Here is a 26,140-nt window from a genome sequence, read left to right on the forward strand (position 1 = left end):
CTAAAAAAATAAAAATAAATAGAGGGTCTTTATTTCTGTATTATTAGATAGGCTTTGTGTACAACCCCACAGACTTTAGAAAGAAATGTAAAAGTTTTCTAGAGGTCTGTAAACTGTATACAATACTATAATACACTGATAACCACCACATATCTTAAGCTCTGGGAAGCAACAATTACACCTAAAATGTAAATATGTGCAAAGGAAACATTGTGATCTTTTAGGTGACTTTGTAACAGCTATACGTGTATACACACTTATGCACGGTCCATCACACGCACACACTAACTTCCTTTACACACACATATACGCACTGCGCGCGCACACATATATACACCAGGGCTCGACAAATCCCAGGTGTTTGTCAGCCTGTTAAGTCCCTAAAAAAATGCTCCCACATCGCCACAATCGTGGTGATTGTGGGTGCGCTGCTGCTGTCTGCCCAGGAGTCTGAGCAGACCAGCACAGCCACCCCGAGCCAGCCCCCGAGCCTGAGATCACTCCCACGGAGTGATTCTATAGGCTGAAAACTCGATGGCAGAAAAACCTGCCACAGGCAGCTTCAGGGAAGGGGGTTTAGTGTTGATTGGGTCCCCACACAACATCCCCCTGCTGCCTGATCGCTCCACGAGAGCGACAGTGCAGCGTTAACCCCTTCAATGCCGCAATCGGAAGCCCAGGCAGACCAGCAACAGCAAAAACGAGCCCCCACAAAATAAAATAATAATTTATAAAAAAAAAAAAAAAACCCAAGAAAAAAACAGCACTGACCTGAAAGTCCAGTGTGCTTCCAGGTCAAATGCTGTAAGTTTAGTACATGGGCTGATGATGATCAGATCACTCCTGACCAACTGTTAGTTTTTAAAAAATCCTGGCTTCTAACTTTTTTAGCTGGTGCCTAGATTCATAACAAATTCGTCAAGCCCTGCATATACGCACTGCGCTCGCACACACACATAAACGCACTGTGCGCACACACACTGTACCATTAAATAATTGTCCCTCCTGAAAAAAGAGACTTGGGAGGTATACAACTGACACACACACTATGAGGTGTCCAGACAACCAGACTGACAAAAAAAACGTGAGCTAGAATCAGAGCCGTAGCTAGCAACTTTTGCGCCCGAGGCAAGAATGGAAAATTGTGCCCCCCCAGCTATTTTTTTTTCCACAGAGGTTATTTTATTTTCACTGTCCTTAACACACATTTACACATACACACAGCCTTTACACGCACATCTGCCCATTAACACGCATTTACTGCCCTTACACATGACTGCCCATAAACACCCATATAGATATACACTGTTAGAATTACAAACCAAACCTTCAAGCTAGATCATCGCAAATCTGCTTTACCTTCATCTTTGTGAAAGCGGAACCGTTCTGCAGCGCCATCGGGGAGCACGATTCCGTAGCTCCAGGCTAAGTCGTACTTGAACTGGCATATACAATCTATTATTGCTTGTAGGATGTTTTAGCAGAACGCTTTGCGGCCGTTAGGACGGCTCAGTGAATTGTAAGGCTTTGTTTTGCTGTGCTGAATGGCGAGCACACCGGCCGGAACTCTATACTGTGACACCGGACATGCATCTTCATAACCGGATGTTGAAACTACAGTTGGTGTTTTTGAGCGTTGGCTGAAAGGTATGCCCGTATTAGCTTTGTGTATAATATAGGCTATTCGTTTTTAGTGCAGTAATGGGGCTTGCGCAGGGGTTACCTTGGTGGTTTTTTGTTTGCATAGCTTAAGGCGAATGTATCTCATTAATATCCGAGCTGAGATCTGTTCAGAAGACCCAGACTAAAACAAATCGGCCGATAAATGGAACGAGAGAAAAGGGGTACAAAATGGTGAAAGCGCTTTACATTAAACATTATTATACATCAGTGGACACTTCTCAATGTGCCAGTGATTATGGAAATAATTCCTTTTAGTACATAAACCGGCCACATTTACTCTTCTGTATTCCTGCTTACATCCTTAAATGGGTTGATCCAGGGGGAGGGGAAAGAATGTTTATTTGTGCATTAAGGGGGCAGAATTTTAAAATACATATTTGGTTTTCTATGAACCAGTTAATGTAACGAATATGGAATTTCCTTAGTGCTAATGAAGTAAAATCAAAACATAAGCAGACTATTATTTGAAAAATATAGTTATACTACTCTTTGTAGCAGTGATTGCCATTGTTTTTTTTCTTCTTCTAGGGGAAATCCTTCTTTCAGCAACGCTTTGGAAGATGAAATAGTAATAATGTTCCCTCAAACAGCAGTGGGCTCAAGCTCCAGCACCCAGAATCAGGGCAATTTTATATTTAGTAACTCATCTGTAGCTCAGTCTGCTACAATGTTTGGTCAGTCTGCTACACCACAATCTACTCTCACATTTGGGTCCTCGGGCCAGTCTGCCCCAGCGTTTGGCCTTGGGTCCTCGGGCCAGTCTGCCCCAGCGTTTGGCCTTGGCACCTCGGGCCAGTCTGCCCCAGCGTTTGGCCTTGGCACCTCGGGCCAGTCTGCCCCAGCGTTTGGCCTTGGCACCTCGGGCCAGTCTGCCCCAGCGTTTGGCCTTGGCACCTCGGGCCAGTCTGCTCCAGCGTTTGGCCTTGGAACCTCGGGCCAGTCTGCCCCAGCGTTTGGCCTTGGTACCTCGGGCCAGTCTGTCCCAGCGTTTGGCCTTGGCACCTCTGGCCAGTCTGCCCCAGCGTTTGGCCTTGGCACCTCTGGCCAGTTTGGCCCTGGCACCTCGGGCCAGTCTGCCCCAGCGTTTGGCCCTGGCACCTCGGGCCAGCCTGCCCCAGCGTTTGGCCTTGGCACCTCGGGCCAGTCTGCCCCAGCGTTTGGCCTTGGCACCTCGGGCCAGTCTGCCCCAGCGTTTGGCCTTGGCTCCTCGGGCCAGTCTGCCCCAGCGTTTGGCCTTGGCACCTCGGGCCAGTCTGCCCCAGCATTTGGCCTTGGCTCCTCGGGCCAGTCTGCCCCAGCGTTTGGCCTTGGCTCCTCGGGCCAGTCTGCCCCAGCGTTTGGCCTTGGCTCCTCGGGCCAGTCTGCCCCAGCGTTTGGCCTTGGGTCCTCGGGCCAGTCTACCCCTGCGTTTGGACTTGGATCTTCAAGCCAGTCCGCATTTGGACAGTCCATTGCTGGCCAGTCTGCTCCTGTTTTTGGAAATATAGTTAATAGTCAATCTGGTGCACTCCTGGGACAAACTACTACCCAGTCTACTTCAGCTTTTGGAAATGTCACCACTGGTCAGTCTGCCCCCCTATTTGGACAAGCTACTGCTGGACAGTCTTCCTTTGGGCAAGCAACTATTGGGCAATCTGCACCTGCATTTGGACAGACTACTGCTGGTGTATCTGCTCCTACATTTGGACAGGGCTCTGTAAGCCAATCTGCCTTACCCTTTGGCCAATCTATTACTAGTCAACCAGCTTCTTTTATTGGACAGGGCCCTACAAGCCAAACCACTTCACCATTTGGACAAACTACCACAAGCTCATCTTCCATTTTTGGACAAGCTTCTAATAGCAACTCTGCGTCCTTATTTGGTCAAACCCCTACAAGTCAGTCCACTCTGCTTTTTGGACAAGCTACATCCAGCCAAGTCGCACCCACCTTTGGGCAGGGCTCAACCAGTCAGTCGACATCCATATTTAGTCCAGCTACAACCAGGATGTCTGCATCTCCATTTGGAGTGGTCATGACTAGCCAGTCTATTTCCTCTAATAGCCAAAATGCCAGTCAAAACACTGATACTCAATCAGACTCCATTTTTGGAAGGAATGCAACTGTGTTTGGGCAGACCATCAGTGAATCACCCTCTGAGTCTAAACAATCACCTTCCAGACAGATGTCTTTACTTGGTCAAGGTTCTGTGCAGGGCCCCCTGTTTGGACAGACATCATCAGGTCAAGGTTTTGGGTTTGGAAAGGTCTCATCTTCTTCCCAGATGCCTGTTTTTGGGCAGGCTACAGGTGGACAAAATTTTAGCTTTGGCCAAGGAACAACTGCTCCCTCTGGGCAAGAAACCTCAAGCCAGCCTTCTAATTTTGGAACGGCCATATCTGCGCAAAAAACTGTATTTAGTCAAAAATCTGGAAACCAAACTATGTTTGGTAAAACAGTTAGTGGCTGTGACTCAGTTAGGGAATCAGATCAGTTTCTTTCTGGCCTACCGACTTCATCTGCCCAGGATACATCGAAACAGACATCTGTGTTTGGAACTTCTGACCCTAAACAGTCTGGTACACAGTTGCCTTTTGGTGGATACGAACAACACTCAGTTTTTGGACATGGTGGGATTTCTAGAAAGGTCCCAGGTTTGGGAGAATCATCTGTCAAATCTGCATTTGGGCCGCAAACCACTTCTGGACAACCTGCAGGAGTAGCACGAACAATGGATGGGCAAGCACTAATGAAAACGGAGCCTGGTTCAACAGAGTCTACTATAACCACCACTTTTGCATCATCCACATTTGCGCAGACATCTAATGTATCCTCGTTAAATACAGATAATAGATTCAAACCTCCTGCATATTCTACTTTTAAGCCGATCTGTGGAACGGTGGCTGCTCCAGAAAAAAAACAGGGCACTGATCCCACTTCTTTCTCCTTTGTGAGTCATGCTAAAGGTGACACAGAAGATCCAAGTTTAAGTGGCAACCCGGGGCAGTCAAGTGAACCAAGCAGCTTCTCCTCAGACTACAAAAATAAGGGTGAAAGTTCCTCTTCAGTGCCTGTATTTAGAAATGTTGCTAGCAACTTCACCAGTATTGTGAGCCCTAGTAGCAGTGCAGGAGTCTCAGACTTTTTGGAAGATACCAGGAAAGAAGAACCTCTCAAAAGTTTTAAAAGGAAGGATGATCGGAATCACTCCCCTAGCAGACTTGAAACCCCGACGTCAGAAAAAAGCGATATTTCCCCAGGGAAAAAACAAAGTAGACACCAGTTATCTGGAGGAGCTAACCTCTTGGTAAGGAGCTTGTATGATGTTGTGAAGAGCCAAATGAGGCCTAATCAAAGAAATTCTAAAAGGGATGAAGCAACGGCCGGTCAGCCTACAGAACAAGAACCTTCCCCAAGTCAGTCGACGGTTGGTAAAACTGAACCAGTCCAGCAAACATCCAGCAAATTCCAAATTTCAGCTGGGCCAAGTCAGTCAGCACCTAGCAGACATTCTTCTTCAGCTATCAACTACCAGACAGGTGCCAGAGCCTTTCCTACAGCAGGTCCTAGTCAACCAGCGTCCAACAAATTCCGACCTGTACAAGAGGACAAGACTGAATCCGCAGACGCTGCAGGTACATAACAATATGTATACTTTTGTTTACATGGATTTCAGTAAGCAGAATAATTGGTTGAGAGTTGATTAATCTAGGTAGAAGGTATTTCAGCATTAATCTCTCCTAGTTTGATTTAGGGATAGCACTAGAGAGAAAATGAATGCTCATCGCTCTAAACTTCATCACAAGGAAGGCTTATCTACCTTTTCTGTTCTCAGGATTCACTTTAGTTCTATTACCCCTGCCTCCTCTAGATCTGATTCAGGTTAATTACATTTTTTCATTAAATACACAGCTGTGTACCTTGAGTATTATGGCAGTTATGGGGCATATGACATTTTGGAATTATTAATAGGTGTGATATTTTCCATTTTCATTCTTTGTTAAAATGCTGTTATATTAGACAGTGTATAGCAGTATTTCCACTGTTAAGGCTTCACCGCTGTAACCAGTACATAAATCACTTGGTTCTAAAAGTACTTTATTAATGGAGTAATGTCCTACGTGGCATCAAGGTGGAAAATATTATTTTATATAGAATTTTCTTTGTAGTCCCTTTTTTATGTTTTTTTCTGCCACTTTTCCCTTCAGTTTTCCCTCCAAAGACCCCATTGCGCAGAGCAAGGCGTGCAAATAGCAGTACAGACAGCACAGGGCCTCTTTCTCCAACTGAGCTTACTGCAATCCAGGTGAAGAATTTGCCCCAGCATCTCAACGACAAGCAAAGTTTGGAGAAGTATTTTAGCAAGTTTGGAAAGGTGCAGCGTTTGTACTGCAAGCCAGGGAGCAAGCTTGCAATCGTTCATTTCCTCACTCACGTAAGTAAATTGTGGGGTGCATACATAACCCTAGGTGTCACAGCTTCTCAGTGTTGGTCATGAATTTGAATGTAGCTGATTTCATGGGATAAGCATAAGTCTATAATGAAGTGACAAAATAAAGAGGCTGAAATATTAGTTTTTCTTTTCTCTGACCGATTGCTTTAAGGTATAGTTTATCGCCACATAAATGGCGGCCTGATCAGAAGCTTTTTCAAGCCGTTCTGTGGAACGGTGGCTGCTCCAGGAAAAATAAAACGGGCACTGATCCCGCTTCTTTCTCCTTTGTGGCTCATGCTAAAGATGACACAGAGGATCCAAGTTTATGTGGCATCCTGGGGCAGTCAAATGAAACAAGCAGCTTCTCTTAGTCAGACTACAAAAACAAGGGTGAAAGTTCCCCCTCAAGGCCTGTATTTAGAAGTGTTGCTTGCAACTTCACCCGGTAGCTCTATCATACTGTGATCATCCTGCATTACTCTTTAACTCTTCCTTTATGTTGAAATTGATATAATGCTGACCCCTTCTGCTGATTTTAGCAGCATGCCTTCTGTAATTTGTTACTCATTCCATGTTTAGTGGGATCTAATTAAGCTGCGTTGTTGTTTACAGACAGCTGCTGCTCAGGCCAAGAAAATGGGAAAGAAGTTGCACAGGGAGGTGTCCGTGTTTTGGCATCGTAAGAAGACCAGTAAGTGGATACACAAAATACGCTACCCCTAGTAAATAAAATTAGGAAGCAAATGTGATTTGTGTTATTATACATTCACGTGTACTTTGGCTTCTCTTTTTAGGTCCTTTTAAAAAGGAATCTTCTTCATCTAAGATGACAAGTCAGCAAGAAAATAGGGAGGAAAGTGAGATGACCACAGTCTCATTGCAGTCTTCTGGGCGCAGATTTTTGTCCCGAGAGCCAACTGCAAGCAGTGGTTCCAAGGGGTAAGCGTAATGCCTGTACAGAAAAGATAACATGATACATGGTCCTTGTGTTGTCATTCCTTCCACTCGCTTTAATTTCTGCAGATCGCCTCACAAGAAATCTCTTGTCACTGTTCAGTTTGATACTGACAGCGCCGATTCCCCAGGCCCTTCTTCTGATACTACAGGATCATCGCTGCCACCTTCACTTTCACATCTTGTGGGTATTGTGGCAGAAAGCTCAGAAGAAAAATATCGGTTGCTGGACCAAAGGGACAGGATTTTGAGGCAAGGTGAGGCTTTTTATTCTTCCCTTCTATATCTGAATGGTGATAAACTTATGGAAGCCAGATACCATTCACTTGGGGTATTCTGAGGAGAGATGTAGTTATTTTACAGAATTTCTGTACTTGACTACACTTTGCTTAAGCAGCTTGTTGGTCAACACTTGTTTTAACTTACCTTTTCCTTTTACTTGTTTCTCGTGTAGCCCGGGTAAAGCGAACAGAACTAGACCAGGCCAAAGTGTTTGTGGGCACTTGTCCTGACATGTGTCCAGAGAAAGAACGATACATGAGGGATACTCGCAACCAACTTAGCTCCTTTGAGTACTTTCCAGGAACTGATAAGGTAAATATTTGGCTTTGTGGGGGGAGCTTTTTAAGTTACTTCTGTGTTTTCTTTGCACTCCAGCTACGGGAGTAGATGTTGTAGTGGTGTCATTACACACTGGTATTGATGTCTGCTGCACAGATCCCCAGCAGCTTTGAATTATATCATTGTTCCAGTCCTATTTAACAATACTGTCAAACGGATGAAGCGGCCCGGGTCCTATATCGTTATCGCCATTTATTATGTCATTTTCAGTTGGACCATGCAGCTGCCATCAAGGAGTATAGTCGTTCCTCTGCTGATCAAGAGGAACCGCTTCCTCATGAATTACGCCCAGCTCCTGTACTAAATATGACAATGAATTACCTTGTAACTCAGATCATGGACCTTGGGGAGGATAATTACCGGGAATGGTATGATTTTGTGTGGAACCGCACACGTGGGATTAGAAAGGTGAGTGTTTTGCTTTATTGTTGCTGGCATGGCAAGCTTTTTTTAATGCATATGTTTTTTTTTTGTTATTTATTTATTTTTTATTTGAATGTGGAGATTTGTTTTGCAAATGCATGGGAGGGGACCATGGAATCCCCCACATGCACCCCTCCCCAGCTAAGTGCCCTACAGGGGAATGCAGCTTTCTGCACTTGCTGGCTCTGATAAACGCTGCATGCAGGGGGTATGTTTAGACTCCAGTGCACATATGTAAAGTTTTCTCATTGATTCCAATGGGTGCACTTTACTGCCACTAAAAGTTTATGCAGCTAATCACTGGCATGACTTGTTGGATCATGTTAGAAAAAAGATGATTTTGCAGCATAGCTATAACTTCCATGTCAGGTAGGTGTTTTAATTATTTTTATTCATTTTGAAAATGCATATTAAAGTACTGACATGGTACTTTATTATACATTCTTCTATAGTAGGGGTGTCCCAGACATTAGATTGTCTCATTTTAAGGAGAAGGGTTGGATTCCTACATGTTGCACTTATTCCCTAGTTTTTGTGGTAAAATTTAATATGAATATTTTGTTTCATCAAGGATATAACACAGCAACATTTGTGCAACCTTGTGACTGTGTCGCTGATGGAGAAGTGCATGCGTTTCCACATACACTGCGCCCACCAGATGTGTGAGGAGCCCATGTCCTCGTTTGATACAAAGATCAACAATGAGAACATGACAAAATGCCTGCAGAGCTTAAAAGAGATGTATCAGGATCTTCAAAGTCGAGGCGTGTTCTGCCCCAATGAGCCAGAGTTCAGGGGCTATAGTGTTTTGCTCAACCTGAACAAGGGAGACATTCTCAGGTGACTGTTTTTGCTCATGAACCAACACAGACAAATAAATACACATGCCTCGTAGAATCCTCTGTATTATCGTTCTTGTGTCCACATATCCTCCCCCTTCCCGTGTTTTCTGTCTCTGCAATATCTTTGTCGTTATTGTCTTCTTCTTGCACTTTTAATTTTTAATATGCTTTAATCTCTCCCAGTTCCAAACTGCTCTGCCGTTTTCCTTCCTTAATGCTTTCATTTATTTGCCCCTTAGAGAGATCCAACAGTTTCATCCTTCTGTCCGCAACTCTGCTGAAGTAAAATTTGCAGTACAAGTATTTTCAGCCCTGAACAGCACGAACTTTGTCAGGTTCTTCAAGCTGGTTCGGTCTGCATCTTATCTAAACAGTTGTATATTGCACTGTTACTTTAACCAGGTGAGAGCAATAATAAATTACGGATGTTACATAGAAAAATAGAATTTGACAAGAGATAAGAACTGTTCGTTGCATTTAGTCTGACATGTTTTTATCATGCTGTAAACCCTTGGTCTTTTCTTATATTCAGGATCTTATGGTAAAATGAGCAATGGGAATACTGTAGCCCACTCTTCCTTGGGGCTTGTGTCAGTCCTTTAAGATGCACACTGTTTCGGTATTCAAGTTCTTACAGCTGATGTTGGGCAAGATAGACAACTGTTGATTTATAGCTTATTTGTTATACTTAATTTGCCGTATTTTTGTTTTGTTTTTCTAGTGAAAAAATCTAGCTGTCTTTAATGTGTAAGGTAAACTCCAAGTAAACACTTTATTTTAGATTCGAAGACATGCTGTACGGAGCCTCAATGTTGCGTACACTGCCAGCATCCAGAGAACCACATTATTTCCTCTGGATACCATGGTTCATCAGCTGCTCTTCCATGATGTTAATGACGCAGCACAATTTCTCAATTCCTATGGCCTTAGCGTGTTTGATGGGTGAGTTTGGATGGTAGCATTTCGAACAGAGAAAGGTCAGCATTTTGTACGCTTTGTAGTTGTTTTGACTTTTTTTTTAACCTTTTGTTTTCCAAGGAATGTTGAGCTGAATCGTGCAGCATTCACTGAGCCAGAGGTTCCTCCTAGCCCTAAGAAGTGCTTATTTATCAGCCAAAAGCGCCAGGTTTCCGTGGGGGAAATAGTGAATGGTGCACCGCTCCCTCTCTTTACCCTTCACCATCCCGTGTGCAGCTTTGACCTTCAAAACAAGTTTACAGGTGGAATTAGCATTATGGACCCTGGAACCAGAGAAAACCAAGAGACACCTGGTGAGACAGGGACAGATAACTTCCTTTTCATAAGATGATGTGCCCCTATTGACTTTAATCACATGTGATGCTGTAGTATTAGAAAGTATTCTTGCAGTCTTTTTAATGGAATTGCTTAAAGGGAGGTTAATGTTCTTTGTGTGCTATACCTCATATGCCCTTTTAATTGTGTAAATTTACATTTATCTGATGACGGCTTTTGTTCTGATTTTGTAGGTGACCCTGAGCCAGAGAACCGAGGTATTGTGTCTGAAGAGCTCACTATGAAACCCTTGGTTGCTCTTCTACCATCTACTGTAGAGTCTGCATCTGTTCCTATACAGACTGCTTTCCAGACGGTATTTCCGCCAGCGCGAACCCAAAGCCCTCCTAAGGTTCTTTACAGCGAGCAGGTACATTTGAAAGGTGGTCTTTTTTGGGGACTACAGTAGGTTGTTCAGGACTTTCACTCATTTGTGACTTGCTCTTTGGATACTTTTTAAATCCAGGATATTGCTGCTGTCATGGAAGAACTTGTAGAAGACACGTTGAAAGAGCTAGGTGACGGTCTCTGCGAAGCGGCAGCTGCCTACATCGCTTTTGCTGCTGGGTAAAACTGCTATCCTTACTGCCCCACATTCTGTTTTTGACACTGTCTATAGTGATGCATTGACCTTCTACACCACCCTAGACCCCCTCCTTGTCAGAATCTGGATATTATGTTACATCCCTGCGTTCTGTGTCTTAAACCAGACTATGGATGCTGTGCTGAGTTGGCACAGCCTTCATACTGTAAATGGGGCAGTTGAAGAGATCAAAGATCTCCCCTGTAACCAGCCCATTGAGCAGCGGGATACTGGCAGCCTGATTCGCCAAGAGGGTCATCTGCAACCCCCCTGACCCTGTTTTCAGAGCAGAGGGAGTACTTCACTGACTGTATATGGACCTGGTATGGACCCAGTGTATTTCTGGTTAAATATTTCCTTTCTTCTACTTCAGAATATTCTTGTTACACTGAAAATCAATTACCTCATTAACCCCTTCAGCACCAGGGCGTACCTGGTACCTCCTGGTCATAGGTCACCGGTAGACCGGATGTACCAGGTACGTCATCCCCAGAAACAGCCCCCACATCGCCACAATCGTGGCGATCGCAGGGGCGCTGCTGCTGTCTGCCCAGGCGTCTGGGCAGACCAGCACAGCCACTCTAAGCCCGCCCCCAAGTCTACGATCACTCCCACGGAGCGATTCTGTAGGCTGAAACCGCGATCTGTAATCGCGTTTTCAGCTGCCACAGGCAGCTTCAGGGAAGGGGGTGGTGTGTTGATTGGGTCCCCACACAAGTGTGGGGACCTGACACAACACCCCCCTGCTGCCTGATCGCTCCGTGAGAGCGTCAGTCCAGCGTTAACCCCTGCAGCATTGAAGGGGTCAATTCCCGTTTTGTATGGGGCTCTGCTGCTGGCCCCCACAACCCTTTGATCAGTCCTGTAGGACTGATCAAAGAGACTCCTCCCCTGCAATCTGCAGTCTATGGGACATTGTGTCCCAGCTGCCAGAGGCAGCATCAGGGACAGGGAGAGACATGGTTCTTGTGGGGACTAAATATCAGTCAATGCTGTGCTTCAATGGAGCATCAGCATTGAAAGAGTTAAAAAAAATGTAAAAAGAAATCAATAAAATAAAATTAAAAAATAATTAAAACATAAATAAATTTAAAAACAAAATAACAGCACTGACCTGAAAGTCCAGGGTGCTTCCAGGTCAAATGCTGGGCTGAGCTGATGATGATCAGATCACTCCTGGCCAATAGGAGTGATCGGATCATTATGGCAGCCCATGGATGACCCTGCCCTACAAAGAGAGAGGGGCCATCTAGGGTGAAAAAACACAAATTATAAAAAAAAAAAAACAAAAAAAAAAACATAATTATTACCTGATCACTTGTCGGTGACGTTTTAAGTCGCTGATTATTGATCAGTCTCGCTGATTGATGTCAGCGGCCTAAACCTGTCACTTACAAAAAAAAAGTTTAAAAATTGAAATGCGCATCTTCCGGTTTTGCCCTCATAGCTTCCTCAAAAAATGCATGAACCATGCATGTGAGGCCTTGTTGGAACCGGAGGGTGTTGGTGAACAAAATGTGGTGTTTTCTTCCACTGTTGAACTTATGTTGTGCAAGAAACAAATTGCAACATTGAAATGTATGCGTTAAAAACGCAATAAAATACATTTTCCGTGAAATTTTGCCAGACATCAATGAAGAAATGGCTAGCCGAAAGCTTTCAAAATTACCCTAGTTGAACACCTTGATTTATCTGCTGTTCATAAATATATACTTTTATGGGGTAATTTACAGTGGGGGCTTCCAAAATGTCCCAAACGGGATATGGGCCCAGTAAACCAATTTCTGAAAATTCCAAATTTGAAAACTAAAATGCGCATGCTCCGGTTTTGCCCTCATAGCTTCCTCAAAAAATGCATGAACCATGCATGTGAGGCCTTGTTGGTGAACACAATTAAAATACCTCAAAATTTGGCAGCAATTGGCGATAAAATACCTGTTTGAAAAGTGTCAAAATGACCCTAGTTGTACACCTTGACTTATCTACTGTTCATAAACATATAATTTTGGGAGGATAATCAGTATCTGTGACAACTATTGCAGTTATTAGACTACCATGCCAAATTTGAAAAAAAATAACATTTTAAAAACATGATGCATGCGTTGCAATATTTGCCCTATACTGGTCAAAATAGATGAAAATCCTGGCCATGTTGGGTGGTTTCCAAATCAGGACAAGTTAATGAATATATTTTGGATAATTTATTCCCATTGGTTCAATGTGTGTACAATTTGTATGTATACAAAACTGTAAAAAAATGCGTTTTTTCATTTTTTCCCCACTTTTTCCAGTTTATTTAAAACAAAACAATGTACTACCCAGCTTAATATGGTTTCAAATGAAAGCCCTACTTGTGCTGAGAAAAACAATATGATTTCTGTGGGTGCACTAATTGATAAGAGAGAAATTACAGTTGAAGAAAGACATATCAAAAACACAAACGGCTCCGGTCCTTTAGCGACACCTTAGTATCAAAATCCCGGTCCTGAAGGGGTTAAACATAGACAAACTGAAATCTGTCGTTTTTCTTTTACCTTCATTTGATTCTGAGTCCTCTTCTACTGCTCCTTTGTTCCCTTTGCAGAGAGTCCTCTATACTTTATGACACCCTCCTTACAGAAGTGATCTCGGAATTTTCAGTTAAAATTGCTAAAGAAGTCGTTCAAGCTGAGACTGAGAGCGTAAAAGAGGAAAAACGCAGACAAGCAGAGGAAGCCAGGCAAGTTAATGAGCAGATATGGAATTTAACTTGGATATTTGGGTAATAATGAAACAAGTATCCCATGAGCTTACCTTTATGGTTTGTTATTATAGCTCTTAATTTAAGCATTGTTTTATTGTTTTGTTTTTAATTTTAGGCTAAAGCAGGAGAGGGAGAGGCTGCTAACTACGATCAGCCATTTGCAGTGCACTGAGCTGCTTAATGACGTTTTGACTAAATGCATGTACAGTATTTCCAGTGAAACTCTGCAGTAAGTGACACCTGAATAAAGAGGAGAGCGATGGAAAGTTAGTTTGCCATCACCGGTACCATCTAAGTGCCCAATAAGTCACATATCTGCTACCATAAATGTGTGTGATTTACTCTTTCCTGCCCTGTTTTAGATCCTGTCCGGCTTGTTAAATGTCTCACAGAAATGTTCCTTTTGTTTTTCCTGTCTTTCACTTTTTTTTCTTGCTTGCCTCCACACAGACAAGCTCTGCAGCTGGACCATAGCGCTCGTATTGCACGCTGCTCCCAGGAAGTGTGCGATGGAACAGTAGATCGGTTCCTCAATGACGAGATCTTCCTGTTAGCCAGAGAATCACTCCGTCAGATGCACCTTTACAGCAAATACACCCAGAGGTAAGATCTATACTTACCTGCAAATGACATTGGCTTTAGCAGTGCCCCTCATTTTCTCTCAGAATGCCTGTTGCTTGGCTTGTTGATGTATGGATGGATATGTAGCTTGTTTAGCCTTTACTTGAATGTGTTTTAGACAGGGCATGAAATCATAATGCATATATGCTGTTTCATCTTCAGATGGAAGGAGGTGTTGGCTTCACGAAAGAGGCTGAGACGTCAGATGAGAGGGTTTCCGGCTGCTCCTGGTTCTGTGGCCTGCAGTAACACAATTAAGGTGTTACTACCCAGTGCACCTTTTCCACCTGATGATGAGAACCTGGCTAAAGGTTTTCTTGACATGGGACATGCAGGAAAATTAAGTGTGTCTTTCACCAGGTAGGAAATAATGCTGTACAGTGGGAAGGTGAGATGGCCTTAGTTTTTGTCTGAATTAAGTGTCCAGGCCAAAAATAGTGTTAATAGGATCTACCTTATCGGCACCTGAGCAGCCCCCTGCTCCACGCCATTTTTTTGCGTCTCTCATTATGTATATCTTTCCTCAGGCTTCAGCAGCTACAGGAGCAGATGTTCCATAAAATGAAGGTTCAGCATTTTGTACAAGAGCTTCTTTGGTATGTATTTAAGCAAATGGAGTCTCACCTCCGTATAATAATTCAGCTATTCCTTTAGTCACTAAACGTTTTTTTTTGTTTTTTGTTTTTTTACTTGTCAGTGATTCTGCATGGACCCCTTTAGAACTGCCTCCTTTGCTTGTTGAGAACCTTCGTGCATTGAAGAACTATATTTTTTGGAAAATGGTTCTTATTTTGCCTAAAAGTGATGAACCCAATGACCCTACAAGGTGAATGTGACCAGAGTGTCTTCTACTGACACAAGAGGCTAATACAGACCCATCTTCTTAAAATAAGTACTGGTAACGAGGGGCCTGATGCCAATAATGGGAAAGATACTAAACACACTATGTCAAAGGTAGTATAAATCCTTACACAGCACAGAAGCATCTAGAGTAGCGCTGTCCAGCTTCACTTGTATGGAGGGCCATACTAGCACACCGCACATACACACATGACACTAATGCACACTCACAAAACATACTCACATGGCACACACATACACATGTATACATACATACTCGCATTAAAACATATTTCACATCTTCAAGCTTTCTTACATCATAACTTGGATTTCTGTACATCCACACCTTACACGTAACTCATCACACAACTCATGGCTGCATGCTGTGATCATCGGCGATATTACCTTGGGGTCGCATTGTGTAACGTGGACCCTGCTGTGTTTTTTCTTTTAGAAAGTAAAATGTTTTCCCACCTACGGTGGGTCCTGTACCCCTAATTGGTGGCCCATCCCCGAATTAAATAATTGATTTGAGCCGGTATGGCAGGCTAGCCAGCGTTTCTAATTGAAATGCTGCTTGATGTATTGAAAGACTGGGATCATTGAGGAAAACAGTCGGCATCATTGATCACAGCCTGTGATTGTTTAGAGGTCTGTAAATCGGTTCACATCCGAGTGCCCTGTTGAATGACCTATTAACGTCTATGTTACAGCATCCTCTGTGAGTGGTTAAAGGTGAAGTTCTACAGAATGGATTCACAGCTATTACAGGATCAGGGACAACCGGTTCAAACACTTGCACTGTACAGCTTGTTACAGCCGTACAAAGACCACTCTGTGGATGTTAATGTGTGCGTCAAGGTGAGGCCAAAAAAAATCTCTCATCCCTTCTACTTGGCAAAAATTCAGTATTCTTTTTTACTTTCCTCTCTTTAGTAATCTGAATTGTGCTTTTCCATCTCCATACCTATGTGGTATGGGTCTTTCTCAAGCGATCTGCATTTTGTATATGCTGCATTTTACCCACCCAAATTCACCCAGTATGGAATTTCTACTTCCTCTTACAAATGCCTCTTTTTCTCAGGTGGTACAAGGTCCCCTTAAACCTTCTGAGATGGAGCAGGTTGAAGCTCAAAAACAGCTGCTGGGGACGAGTGCCCTCATGCTCTTGTTGCCTACTCGTACAGATGTTACTGATGATGACTTATACTGGATTACTGCTATACTGCAGCTAAAGCAACTACTGCAAGCCAAGCCTTTCTGCCCACCACTTCCGCTTGCTGTGCTTGTACCAGGGCAGCACCAGGATTTAGTGAGCAAGGTGGAAGAAGGTCTGTATAAATCAGTACTAACCTTAAAATATTTAGTTCCCTGCTTTGAACTGATATATTCCACATACTTAAGGATAGCACTTTATATATGCTATATATCATGTGAAATCTATGCGTGTCCTCAACAATACCACACTAACAAACAAAAAAAGCTATTCTTACACCACATGCATAGTGGGTTTTTTTGTGTTTTTTTTTATACTATCATTCTGTTTAAGCAGTTATGACAGAAATATAGTAATTAAGTATTTTCAGTAAATCCTCTTCATACACTGAATTTAGAGCTAACTAAATAACCAGTCTTCGGTATCGAAATGTCTTGATGGTCCTAACCAGAGCAGGATAGGCGAGAGACATAATAGATCACCTCTAGAGAGAGAACAAAAAGGTTTTTCTACACGCACTGTAACCCTATACAATTCTGTTTGTTCTCACAAGAGGGGGATATTCTTCATATTTAGTCTTTTAACTTTGTCTATCATATACTTATACTGTGCTCAGTAGGTTATGCAAGTAACGTATACAATTTAATTGTGTTGCAAAATTTGACAATCTGCGAGACGCCACTGTTGATGTTCAAATATCATTTTTAATATCCAATTTAAAAAAAACTATATTATGTAGCCTATTCATGTGTTTAACAAAGTACAAGTGAAGGGTTTAGATATATTTATAAAGCGTGACTTCTCATTTAGGTTGGTTAGTAGCATTGGCATAATGTTCTGATGCTTACGTTTATTAAGCCAAAATGTTGGTCGATTTTGTTTTTTGAATTTTTTTTTTGCGTTCAGTAACCCGTTGGAAACTCTTCTGTCTGCGTTTTTTTAGGGCTTAATCTTACAGATCTTGTTTCACATGGTCTAATCTCAGAGTATATAGTTATCCTGGTCCCGGATACCGTGAATGATATGCAAGGGTCGTACCAGGTATGTGAGATATATAATCCAATAATAAGAGTCTCTGACATCACACTTACCTTACACATTATTGGTTCTCAATATTCTGTGGGTTTTATTGATTTCAGGAGTTTAGATTCTCCCAAGTGTCCCTTTTTAAAACTCTGAATTTGATGGAAGATACGATTTTTCCTGATGTCAAGAGTCAGGCCTTGATCATTCCGTACTCTCATCTTATATTCAGGATAGCCATTTGCCTATCTCGTCCATTTATATTCATCACTGTATTGGTCTCTACCACTTTGTAGTAGATGCTGTTCCAGTTATGTGTTACCCTTTTTAGGACCCAGATCTTTGGTCTTAATCGCTCAGCCTGACACTCTGATTATGGCAGAAATTATTTTTTGATAAGTAGGGCATCTTTAGCATTGCCATAAACAGTTACCTCTTTGTGATGTTTACACAGGGGAAGTCATGCAAATTATCACATGACTGACAACCAGCACAACCTGCTAATCTACATTACTGTATATGGCCTGAAAATTATTTTACCATGGGACTTACCCTTTAAATAATAATTCCTATGTCATAAAGTCATGCAAATGTAGTAAAGCCACGCTCCCTAAAAGAAAAGTGTCCTCCTTTGGCCATTTTAAAGTTTTGAAGCATGCAAGAGTATCGTATCATTAACTTCTGTGAATTGTATTTTTCTGACCTGTCTTTAGAGCTTTCTTATTTGTTTGCATGTGTGTGCCTCTCGGGCTTGTCAGCAGTGATTATTTTCCTGTCATATAGTGTCAGTACCACGGGGGGTGCCGCTCTTCCTAGGGACAAGGACCTAGAAACGAAGAGGTTAAGATCCCCTTAACCCCTCCTACTCCACCTATAATAGCCCCGGCCGCCCCAATACCTCCAGTTCTTCCTTGTCCCTTGTCAGGGACGGACCTTTTTTCTTCTTTTTCTGGTGGGGCACACGGGTTGTGTCCAGGGGGATTCCTCCGATTGCTCCCCGGGTGGTGAGCAGAGCGAGGTGTACCGTCCGCATCGGCGGACGTTACGGAACTGCATTGCCGCCGGAGTTTTATGCCGGCAAGTATTTGGAGCATGCGCACAGCGGTGGAACGCACGCCAGAGGGCGCTGCGTTCCACCAAGAGTACTGATCACGCTACTGAGCATGCGTGAAGCAGTTCTCTGGTTCAGGGCGCGAAAACTTAATTGTTTTCCCATATTTAAACCTGTGCTACCCAGTCTGACAGCAGAGGAGCTTGTCAGCACTGGTTTTTCCGTGTCACCAGCCCCCCCACACGGATTGAGGAGTTGTAAGGTAGGATTTGATTTAATCTTAACCCTTCAAATCCTCTGCCCTGTATATTTTTTCTAAAAAATTTTTTTTTTTTTTTTTCTCCTCTCTCTTTTATGTTAGATGTCTGGTCCGGTTTCACCAGATAAGGAGAAATGTGTTACACCTGCTCCAAAAAAGGCTGTGGTTAAAACCAAACATTTATCGTGCACTGAATGTGCCTGTCCTTTGCCTGATGGTTCAAAAAAGAAATTTTGCAATGCCTGCTCCGCTGAGAGTTTGGCAAAAGAAAAACATAAAGACATGCAGTCTTTTTTAGGCTGGTTCCAGGACAACCTGGCGCAAACGTTTGAAACGTTTAAAGCTGCAGCAGTTAAACCGGTGGAGCCCGTTAAGGCTAAATCCCACAAACGTAAAAGGGAATCGGCTTCCCCTCAGTCTGATTGGTCCTCTGGAGAGGCCTCTACTTCATCATACTCGTCTTCCTCCAGTGAAGAGTCAGAGGATGAGTCCAGCTTTCCTCCACAGGAACTGCGCAAATTTGTTAAAGAGGTTTCACGGCTGTTTCAAGATACAGACCGGTCTAAGCACCCTAAAGGGTTACCTATGCTACCTAATATGCAAAACCTCATGTATAGGGAGTGGCATAATCCAGGCAAAAGAGCTTTCATCTCGAAGCACTTTAAGCAGCTTTTTCACCTTCAGGGTGATGAGAAATGGGAAGATGTCCCTTCGGTAGACGTCCAGATAGCTCAACTTTCTAAACGTACTACCATTCCCATTAGTGAAGTCGCTGGTCTCAAAGACCCTATGGATAAGAGGGCAGAGACGTCATGTAGGCGAGTATTCCAGTCATCAGGATTCCAGACTAAAGTGGCGTTATCTAGCGCATCTGTGGCTAAAGCCCAAGGTATCTGGTTGCAGTCCTTAGAAAGCAGTCTGTCGGACGCTATGGATGACGGTTTGTCTAAGTTATTTAAGAACCTGAAGCTGGCTAATAGTTTCCTGGTGGAAGCTGCAGAAGAGAGCCTTAAACTGTCGGCCCGAAATATGGGTTTGTCTTCCGTGGCAAGAAGAGCCTTATGGCTTCGCTCTTGGGCAGCAGATACGGCCTCAAAGTCTACCTTGTGTGATTTACCGTTCGAAAGAACCAAGCTATTCGGGTCTCCCTTGGAGGAGCTGATCAGACATATGTCTGATACTAAAAAGGCACTTCCTCAGGATAGGAAGAACAGATGGAACAGACGTTTCCAGTATAGACCTTCCAGACCTTTTCAACCGGTGTTCAAGACTCAAACTTTTCGTAAACAACACGAGAGGAAGTTTCAGGAACATCCTAAGAAACCCGAGGGCAGGAAGTTCTGACGGTGTTGGAGGTCGTTTGCAATGGTTTCTGCCAAGATGGACACAAACCACCAACAGCTCCTGGGTCCTCAGGATCATTGCGGACGGGTACAGGATAAAATTTTTCAAACTCCCACGTCCCCTTTTCCTGATTTCGTGCTACCCTTCTCAGGTGAAGAATTCAGCACTGTTTGCCGAAAGCCTTACCCTTCTCAAAAAAGGTGTCATAGAGCCTGTTCCAAAGAATCAGGAGTTTCAGGGAGTCTATTCTCGTCTCTTCCTGGTCTCAAAACCGGATGGGTCCTTCCGTCCAATTCTGGATTTAAAGAGGGTCAACGCCTGCATTCCTTACCGTCACTTCAGAATGGAATCCATTCTCACTGTTACCCACCTTTTAAGGCAAGGGGACTTTATGGTTACGTTAGACCTAAAAGATGCCTATCTCCATGTGCCAATCGCTACAGCCTCAAGAAAATATCTCCGGTTTGCCATAAGTCGGCTCAAGGCTTCGTCACTTTCAGTTCACTTCTCTCCCTTTTGGCCTATCGTCAGCTCCTCGGATTTTTACAAAACTTTTAACCCCGGTTGCAGCAGCTTTGCGAAAGGAGGGAATCACAGTTGTCCCTTATCTGGACGATTGGCTTCTAAAAGCAGGTTCCTCTCAAGAACTCCTGTCACATCTCAGGTTTACGACCCGATGCTTGGAACAACATGGTTGGATCATAAACCACAAGAAGTCCAACCTTACCCCATCCACGAAGATCCAATTTCTAGGGCTCATAGTGGATTCCGTCTCGTTGAGGCTGCATCTCCCACGTTCAAAGATAAGAAGAGTAAGGAATCAGGTTTCCTTTTTACAACTGAATCCAACCCTTTCCTTCAGGTCGGCTATGAGTATTCTGGGCAGCCTTTCGGCCTGTATTCCAGCGGTAAGCTGGTCCAAGGCACAATTGAGACCCCTTCAGTGGGACATCCTTCAACAGTGGTCCAGGAGTCTGGAGGATCTGGACATCAACTTCAGGGTATCCGAACACGTCTTACTCCGATTGAATTGGTGGAAAGCAAAGGGGCGCCTCGCCCGGGGGCGATCTTTTCTGCCACGTCAATGGGTCACTCTCACCACGGATGCCTCCAAGGTAGGCTGGGGAGCTCATTGGAACAGCCTCTGCTGTCAGGGCAGCTGGTCCTTGACCGATCAGGCTCAATCTTCAAATTTCCGGGAACTGAAAGCTGTATTCCTGGCGCTCAAGACATTCGGTCCAAGATTGCGGGGAAAAGCTGTACGAATTCAGTCCGACAATGCCACCACAGTCTCATATATAAACAGGCAGGGTGGCACCCGCATTCCCAAGCTCCAGGCCCTGTCAGACGAGCTCATGCTCTGGGCCCAAAGGAATCTAGAGGATTTAGCGGCAACGCACATCAGAGGAGTGGACAACGGCCTGGCGGACGATCTCAGCAGATCTCAGTGCTCCCAAGCAAACTGGTCTCTGGACAAGAGCATCTTCTCTCTCCTGGTTCAGAGATTCGGCCTGCCAGATATCGACCTTATGGCGACCAGACAAAACAGCAAATTGCCAATTTTCGCCTCCCTTTACAAGCAGGACAATCCTCCCCTACTAGACGGAATGTCGGTGATTTGGTCTTTCAAGATGGCTTATGTGTTTCCTCCAGTAGCGATGATTCCTCGGATCCTCCTCAAAATTCGAGTAGACAAAGCCAGAGTGTTAGCCGTTCTCCCTTATTGGCCAAATCGAAGTTGGTTTTCGGAGCTGCTCAGTATGGCGATTTCAGTATGGGAACTGCCAGTCTCCTCCCGTCTTCTGGAAAACGACAACCTCTCCAGGGATGTTCTTCTGCGATTCAAATTGACGGCCTGGCTTCTGCAAGGATGATCCTCCAGAGCAGAGGCATTTCCGATTCTATGACAGAGGTTCTCCTGAGTTCAGTACGCAGATCTACGTCCGTTATTTATCTTCGAGTATGGAAGAAATTTCTCCACTGGTGTCTTACACAAGGTTTGGATTTTTCCTCTCCTTCTACGAGTTCCATTCTGGACTTTTTGCAGGAAGGTTTTTCGGCGGGTCTCACTGTCTCAACCCTTAAAGGACAGGTTTCAGCCTTGAGTCATTTTCTCCTGTGTGAATTGGCTTCACAAGTCCTCATCAGGCGTTTCTTCAAAGCGGTCACTATTCAACGACCACCCAGACGTGCACATTTTCCTTCCTGGGATTTGACCTTGGTCCTTCAGGCACTCTGCTCCGAACCGTTCGAACCTTTAGAAGACGTGTCTCGCAAGTTTTTATCTCTCAAGACGGCATTTTTGGTGGCCATTACTTCGGCAAGGAGGGTCAGTGAGCTTCAGGCTCTCTCCGCGGCTCCAGAATTTACGATTTTTCACCAAGATAAAGTCGTTTTGTACGTCAAGCCTTCTTTTTTGCCTAAGGTCATATCTGAAGTTAATGTCAATCAACCGTTGATTTTGCCCTCCTTCTTCCCGTCACCTGCTACTCCGGAAGAAACGCTCTGGCACACTCTAGACGTCCGCAGAGCTCTACGGATTTATATTGATCGCTCTACTTCTTTCCGCTCTACGGATCAATTGTTTGTCAATTATTTTGGTCAATGTACAGGCCAGGCGGCCTCCAAGCGCACGATATCCCGATGGCTTTCCGACACTATTCGCTTGACCTACAATCTCAGCGGTCAGGTGCTTTCATCTCGCGTTACTGCTCACTCCACCAGAGCTATGGCTACATCCTGGGCTGAGAGGTCTTCTGCATCCCCGGAAGAAATATGCAAGGCAGCCACTTGGTCTTCCTTTCACACGTTTGTCAAGCATTACCGGCTAGACATCTTCTCCTCCTCTGATGCTGATTTCGGGCGTAAGGTGCTCCAGGCGGTTACCTCGTGACTGTATTCCCACCCAGAGGGGGTATCTTGCTATATCCCCGTGGTACTGACACTATATGACAGGAAAAAGAGTAATTTTACTTACCGTAAATTCTTTTTTCCTTAGTATAGTGTCAGTACAGCTTTCCCTCCCTTATCGTTTTGTATTAAAAATCAATTTTTGCAAGCTATCTTGTGTTCTTGGTATTTACTGGAGGTATTGGGGCGGCCGGGGCTATTATAGGTGGAGTAGGAGGGGTTAAGGGGATCTTAACCTCTTCGTTTCTAGGTCCTTGTCCCTAGGAAGAGCGGCACCCCCCGTGGTACTGACACTATACTAAGGAAAAAAGAATTTACGGTAAGTAAAATTACTCTTTTTTCCACTCCAATCCTCGCACTGCATTTTCTCCCTTTCACTGATTTTACTATTATGGTTGTTTTCCCTGGCATTAATATCTCTCTTCCTGTCTTTTACAGGTCACCTCTGCTGTACAGTTCCTTTTGTCCAACTGTCCTCGCTCCTTGGACTTGTGCTGTCTACCATTGCAGCAATATATAGAGGATGGTGTGTGTTGTACCTTTAGTAAACGCTTTGATCATGATGTATCAGAACGCAAGAAAGCACTGCTTCCGTCCCAGGATCCTGCAGCCATCATCGATCTGTATAACTACTCGATCTCGTTCCTGGCAGAAGCTGTGTCTTCAGAACACTTTTGTGACTTGTCTTGGCCAGTAACAGAGTTTACATGTCCAAAGGGTAGTTCTGTAATGCCCCACCTTGGCTGGAATGGTCCTGCTCATCTGTCTTGGCTAAAAAAAGTGCTGCTTTCCTTTCAGATACCGCAAATGGATAAACCACCGCAAGGGGGTAAGAAAGTGTTCAGTAGTGAGAAAATCTTTCAGGAATGGAAAGTTATGAAAATATTCTGGATTTTACATAACTTTGTTATGGCTATTCCGAAACTGTTATTAACTTATGTTTTAATTTTACTTTTGTAATTTATCTAGTCCCCTCCCAGTCTCCATCTTCTGCTTGGCTCCACTTCTTTTAGCTTTATTGCTTGTTACATGCCATAGCATGGATAGAGCTTTCATATAATGAATGGGAATACTTTTTAAGAAGAAATTATATAATGCGTGAATATCCCTTTACTCAACAGCACCCTGGCCCCCTGTTCGTGATATGATCCTGGAATATGCGAGGCAGATTTGTAGGCGTCAAGAGGCATTTCCTGTCCTCCTCTCTGAGGTCCAGTGTCTCCTGGGACGTGCATATAAGAGCTGGCAAGACGGGCACAACGAACCAGATGGTTTTGGACCCGCTATACAAGACATTCCTTGGGATAACTTAATTTTCCTTTGTATTAACCACCGACTAAGAGACTGGGATTCACCCGCAATAATAAACTCTTCAGGTGATTAACTCTGAAAGCCTTATTGCTAATGTGATAGTTCGATCTCTCCTCTTCCAAAGATTTTCAACCCTTTCTTAACTTTTCCAATAATATATAAATAGCTTAACAATAATTAAACCAGTATTTCTAAACTATGAGTTTTCTTCTATGACTAGAGGTGTAAGATAAGATACATGGCTTATCTTTGCAATCATTTATATGCCATGGGGCAACTACGTGGTAGAAGGTCATAGTGTTTGCACATATACCTGTGTCTGATCTTGATTGCTGTACAATAAAGACTGATTGACCAATTTACCTTTGATTATATGTATGCTCCTTTATGCCAAATTAAATGCTTACATAATTTCCTCCTCACTTTTTTCCTTTTATTTCTCTCCCTTGGCTTGACCTTTAAATTAAAGACTGCATAGGCTCCATTAGTTTAACAAACAGACCAGATACTCAATTATGACAACACTAGAATATATACATGTTGCCAGACTTATAACCTGTTCATCTCTACAGGCTCACCTGAAGAACTCTTGGTGTATTTTTTGGAGGGAGATTTAAAAAAATTTACGCCTCCCAAGACATGGGAGAACGCTCGTCTTGACACTCACAAGGAAGCGCTGTGGACCAGTGATAGGTGAGATAAATATGAATTAGATGAGGATGCTACCGAAACAGATGTGTTGCTTCTTTAGATTCTTTTCTTTATTTTTACTCTTTACTTTTATCCTAAGCGGTTTTCCTACCAGAAGACAGCATTCCTCAAAGACGGACAACGCTGTGAGAACCCTTCATTTTATTTCTGAACAAAATATGGATGAAGGGACACAAAATAAAGTGACAAATATCATCAGTGCTCTTCCACAGCTGAAACAATCTATATTGGCTGAGAAGGAAGAAAACCGAAGGTATGTGTTTTTTTTTGGGGGGGGGCAATCTTGTTTAATAATGAAGTATAATGCATGAGTAGGAACAGGGCATGTGGTGTTCATAGGATGATGCCGCAGCAACAACGTTGTGATCGGCTTGGCTGAATGTGGGAGAAAAGTTGGTATTTACAAAATCATTGTTAATTTCAGGTTTGAAGAGAGGTTGCAACATTTTATTGAAGAGGAACAGCTGGATGAGTCTGTGTCTGATTCCCTGCCTTTATACCTCCCTGATGCTCTGCTGAAATCTATAAACATTCTACCAAATCCAAGTGATGGAAACCAATCCAGTACATCATTGCTTCTATCCAGAGAAAGTGCTGCATGTACATCTCCTGTACTAAGATCCTTTAGAGATAGTGATGTGGGCACCTCAGCCATGTTGGACTCTGGAGCTGATGGTGCGGCAGGTTTGTTCCAGCTCTCTTTAACAGAACGCATGGACCAACTGCAAAGACTTTTGAAAGCAAGCCAGCAGGAGGCTAGGGCTGATGAACTTCATTTGAGCATACTCCTGGATTTGGGAGAACCATAAAGCAAACCCATTTTTTAAATTAACCATAATTGTCCCTTGCTTTGCTGTGTAAAATTTTTATTATAATAAAACATGTATTAATGTGTGTCTTCTGATAATCGTAACATGGGAGTGGTGATACAATACAGAAGTGCTTTTGGGCTTTAGACACGTGAGGGTTCTATCATGTTCATGTAATTATGGGATCTTTAGAAGAGGATGTCTTTCGTTGCTGTTATGCTAGTTTATTTGTGTGTGAATTAAATTCTGTAGGTAAAGATAACTGAGTAGCCTCTGCATGGATATCCAAAGGGGCTTTAGGTCTACTGTAAGACAAAACATGAACGTGCTTTGCATTTGGTTGCAGGGAGGTAGCTGACAAAGATACAGGAAGTCACAGCACAGGTTGGGGCAGACAAATGTAGGTTTAATAACAACATTATAATCGGAGATCAGAGCAATACTTTATTTATGGCACGGGGTCACTGCCCAAGCCTGACCCAGCCATTC

General features: G+C 43.5%; 1 protein-coding gene and 1 long non-coding RNA gene across 2 annotated transcripts; both read left to right on the plus strand.

The window, feature by feature from the left end:
- Positions 1 to 2,881: 2,881 nt before the first annotated feature.
- Positions 2,882 to 25,730, plus strand: MCM3AP (minichromosome maintenance complex component 3 associated protein; the record flags this gene model as incomplete). The annotated part of the gene is made up of 27 exons (XM_053471962.1): positions 2,882 to 5,297; positions 5,871 to 6,097; positions 6,710 to 6,788; positions 6,892 to 7,036; positions 7,121 to 7,308; positions 7,506 to 7,645; positions 7,883 to 8,080; positions 8,667 to 8,935; positions 9,177 to 9,339; positions 9,719 to 9,879; positions 9,976 to 10,208; positions 10,425 to 10,600; positions 10,697 to 10,797; positions 13,398 to 13,532; positions 13,672 to 13,785; positions 14,007 to 14,159; positions 14,340 to 14,537; positions 14,705 to 14,773; positions 14,875 to 15,003; positions 15,731 to 15,878; positions 16,102 to 16,348; positions 17,177 to 17,274; positions 23,259 to 23,649; positions 23,942 to 24,196; positions 24,704 to 24,824; positions 24,922 to 25,095; positions 25,267 to 25,730. Coding segments are annotated over 27 exons (7,113 nt in total), but the record flags the coding sequence as incomplete, so codon positions are not given.
- Positions 18,453 to 18,797, plus strand: LOC128501435 (uncharacterized). The gene is made up of 2 exons (XR_008355038.1): positions 18,453 to 18,569; positions 18,669 to 18,797. It is a non-coding gene; the product is annotated as an uncharacterized LOC128501435 (long non-coding RNA).
- Positions 25,731 to 26,140: the final 410 nt, after the last annotated feature.

Source organism: Spea bombifrons, chromosome 7 (assembly GCF_027358695.1).
Source record: "Spea bombifrons isolate aSpeBom1 chromosome 7, aSpeBom1.2.pri, whole genome shotgun sequence".
NCBI lineage: Eukaryota > Metazoa > Chordata > Amphibia > Anura > Pelobatidae > Spea > Spea bombifrons.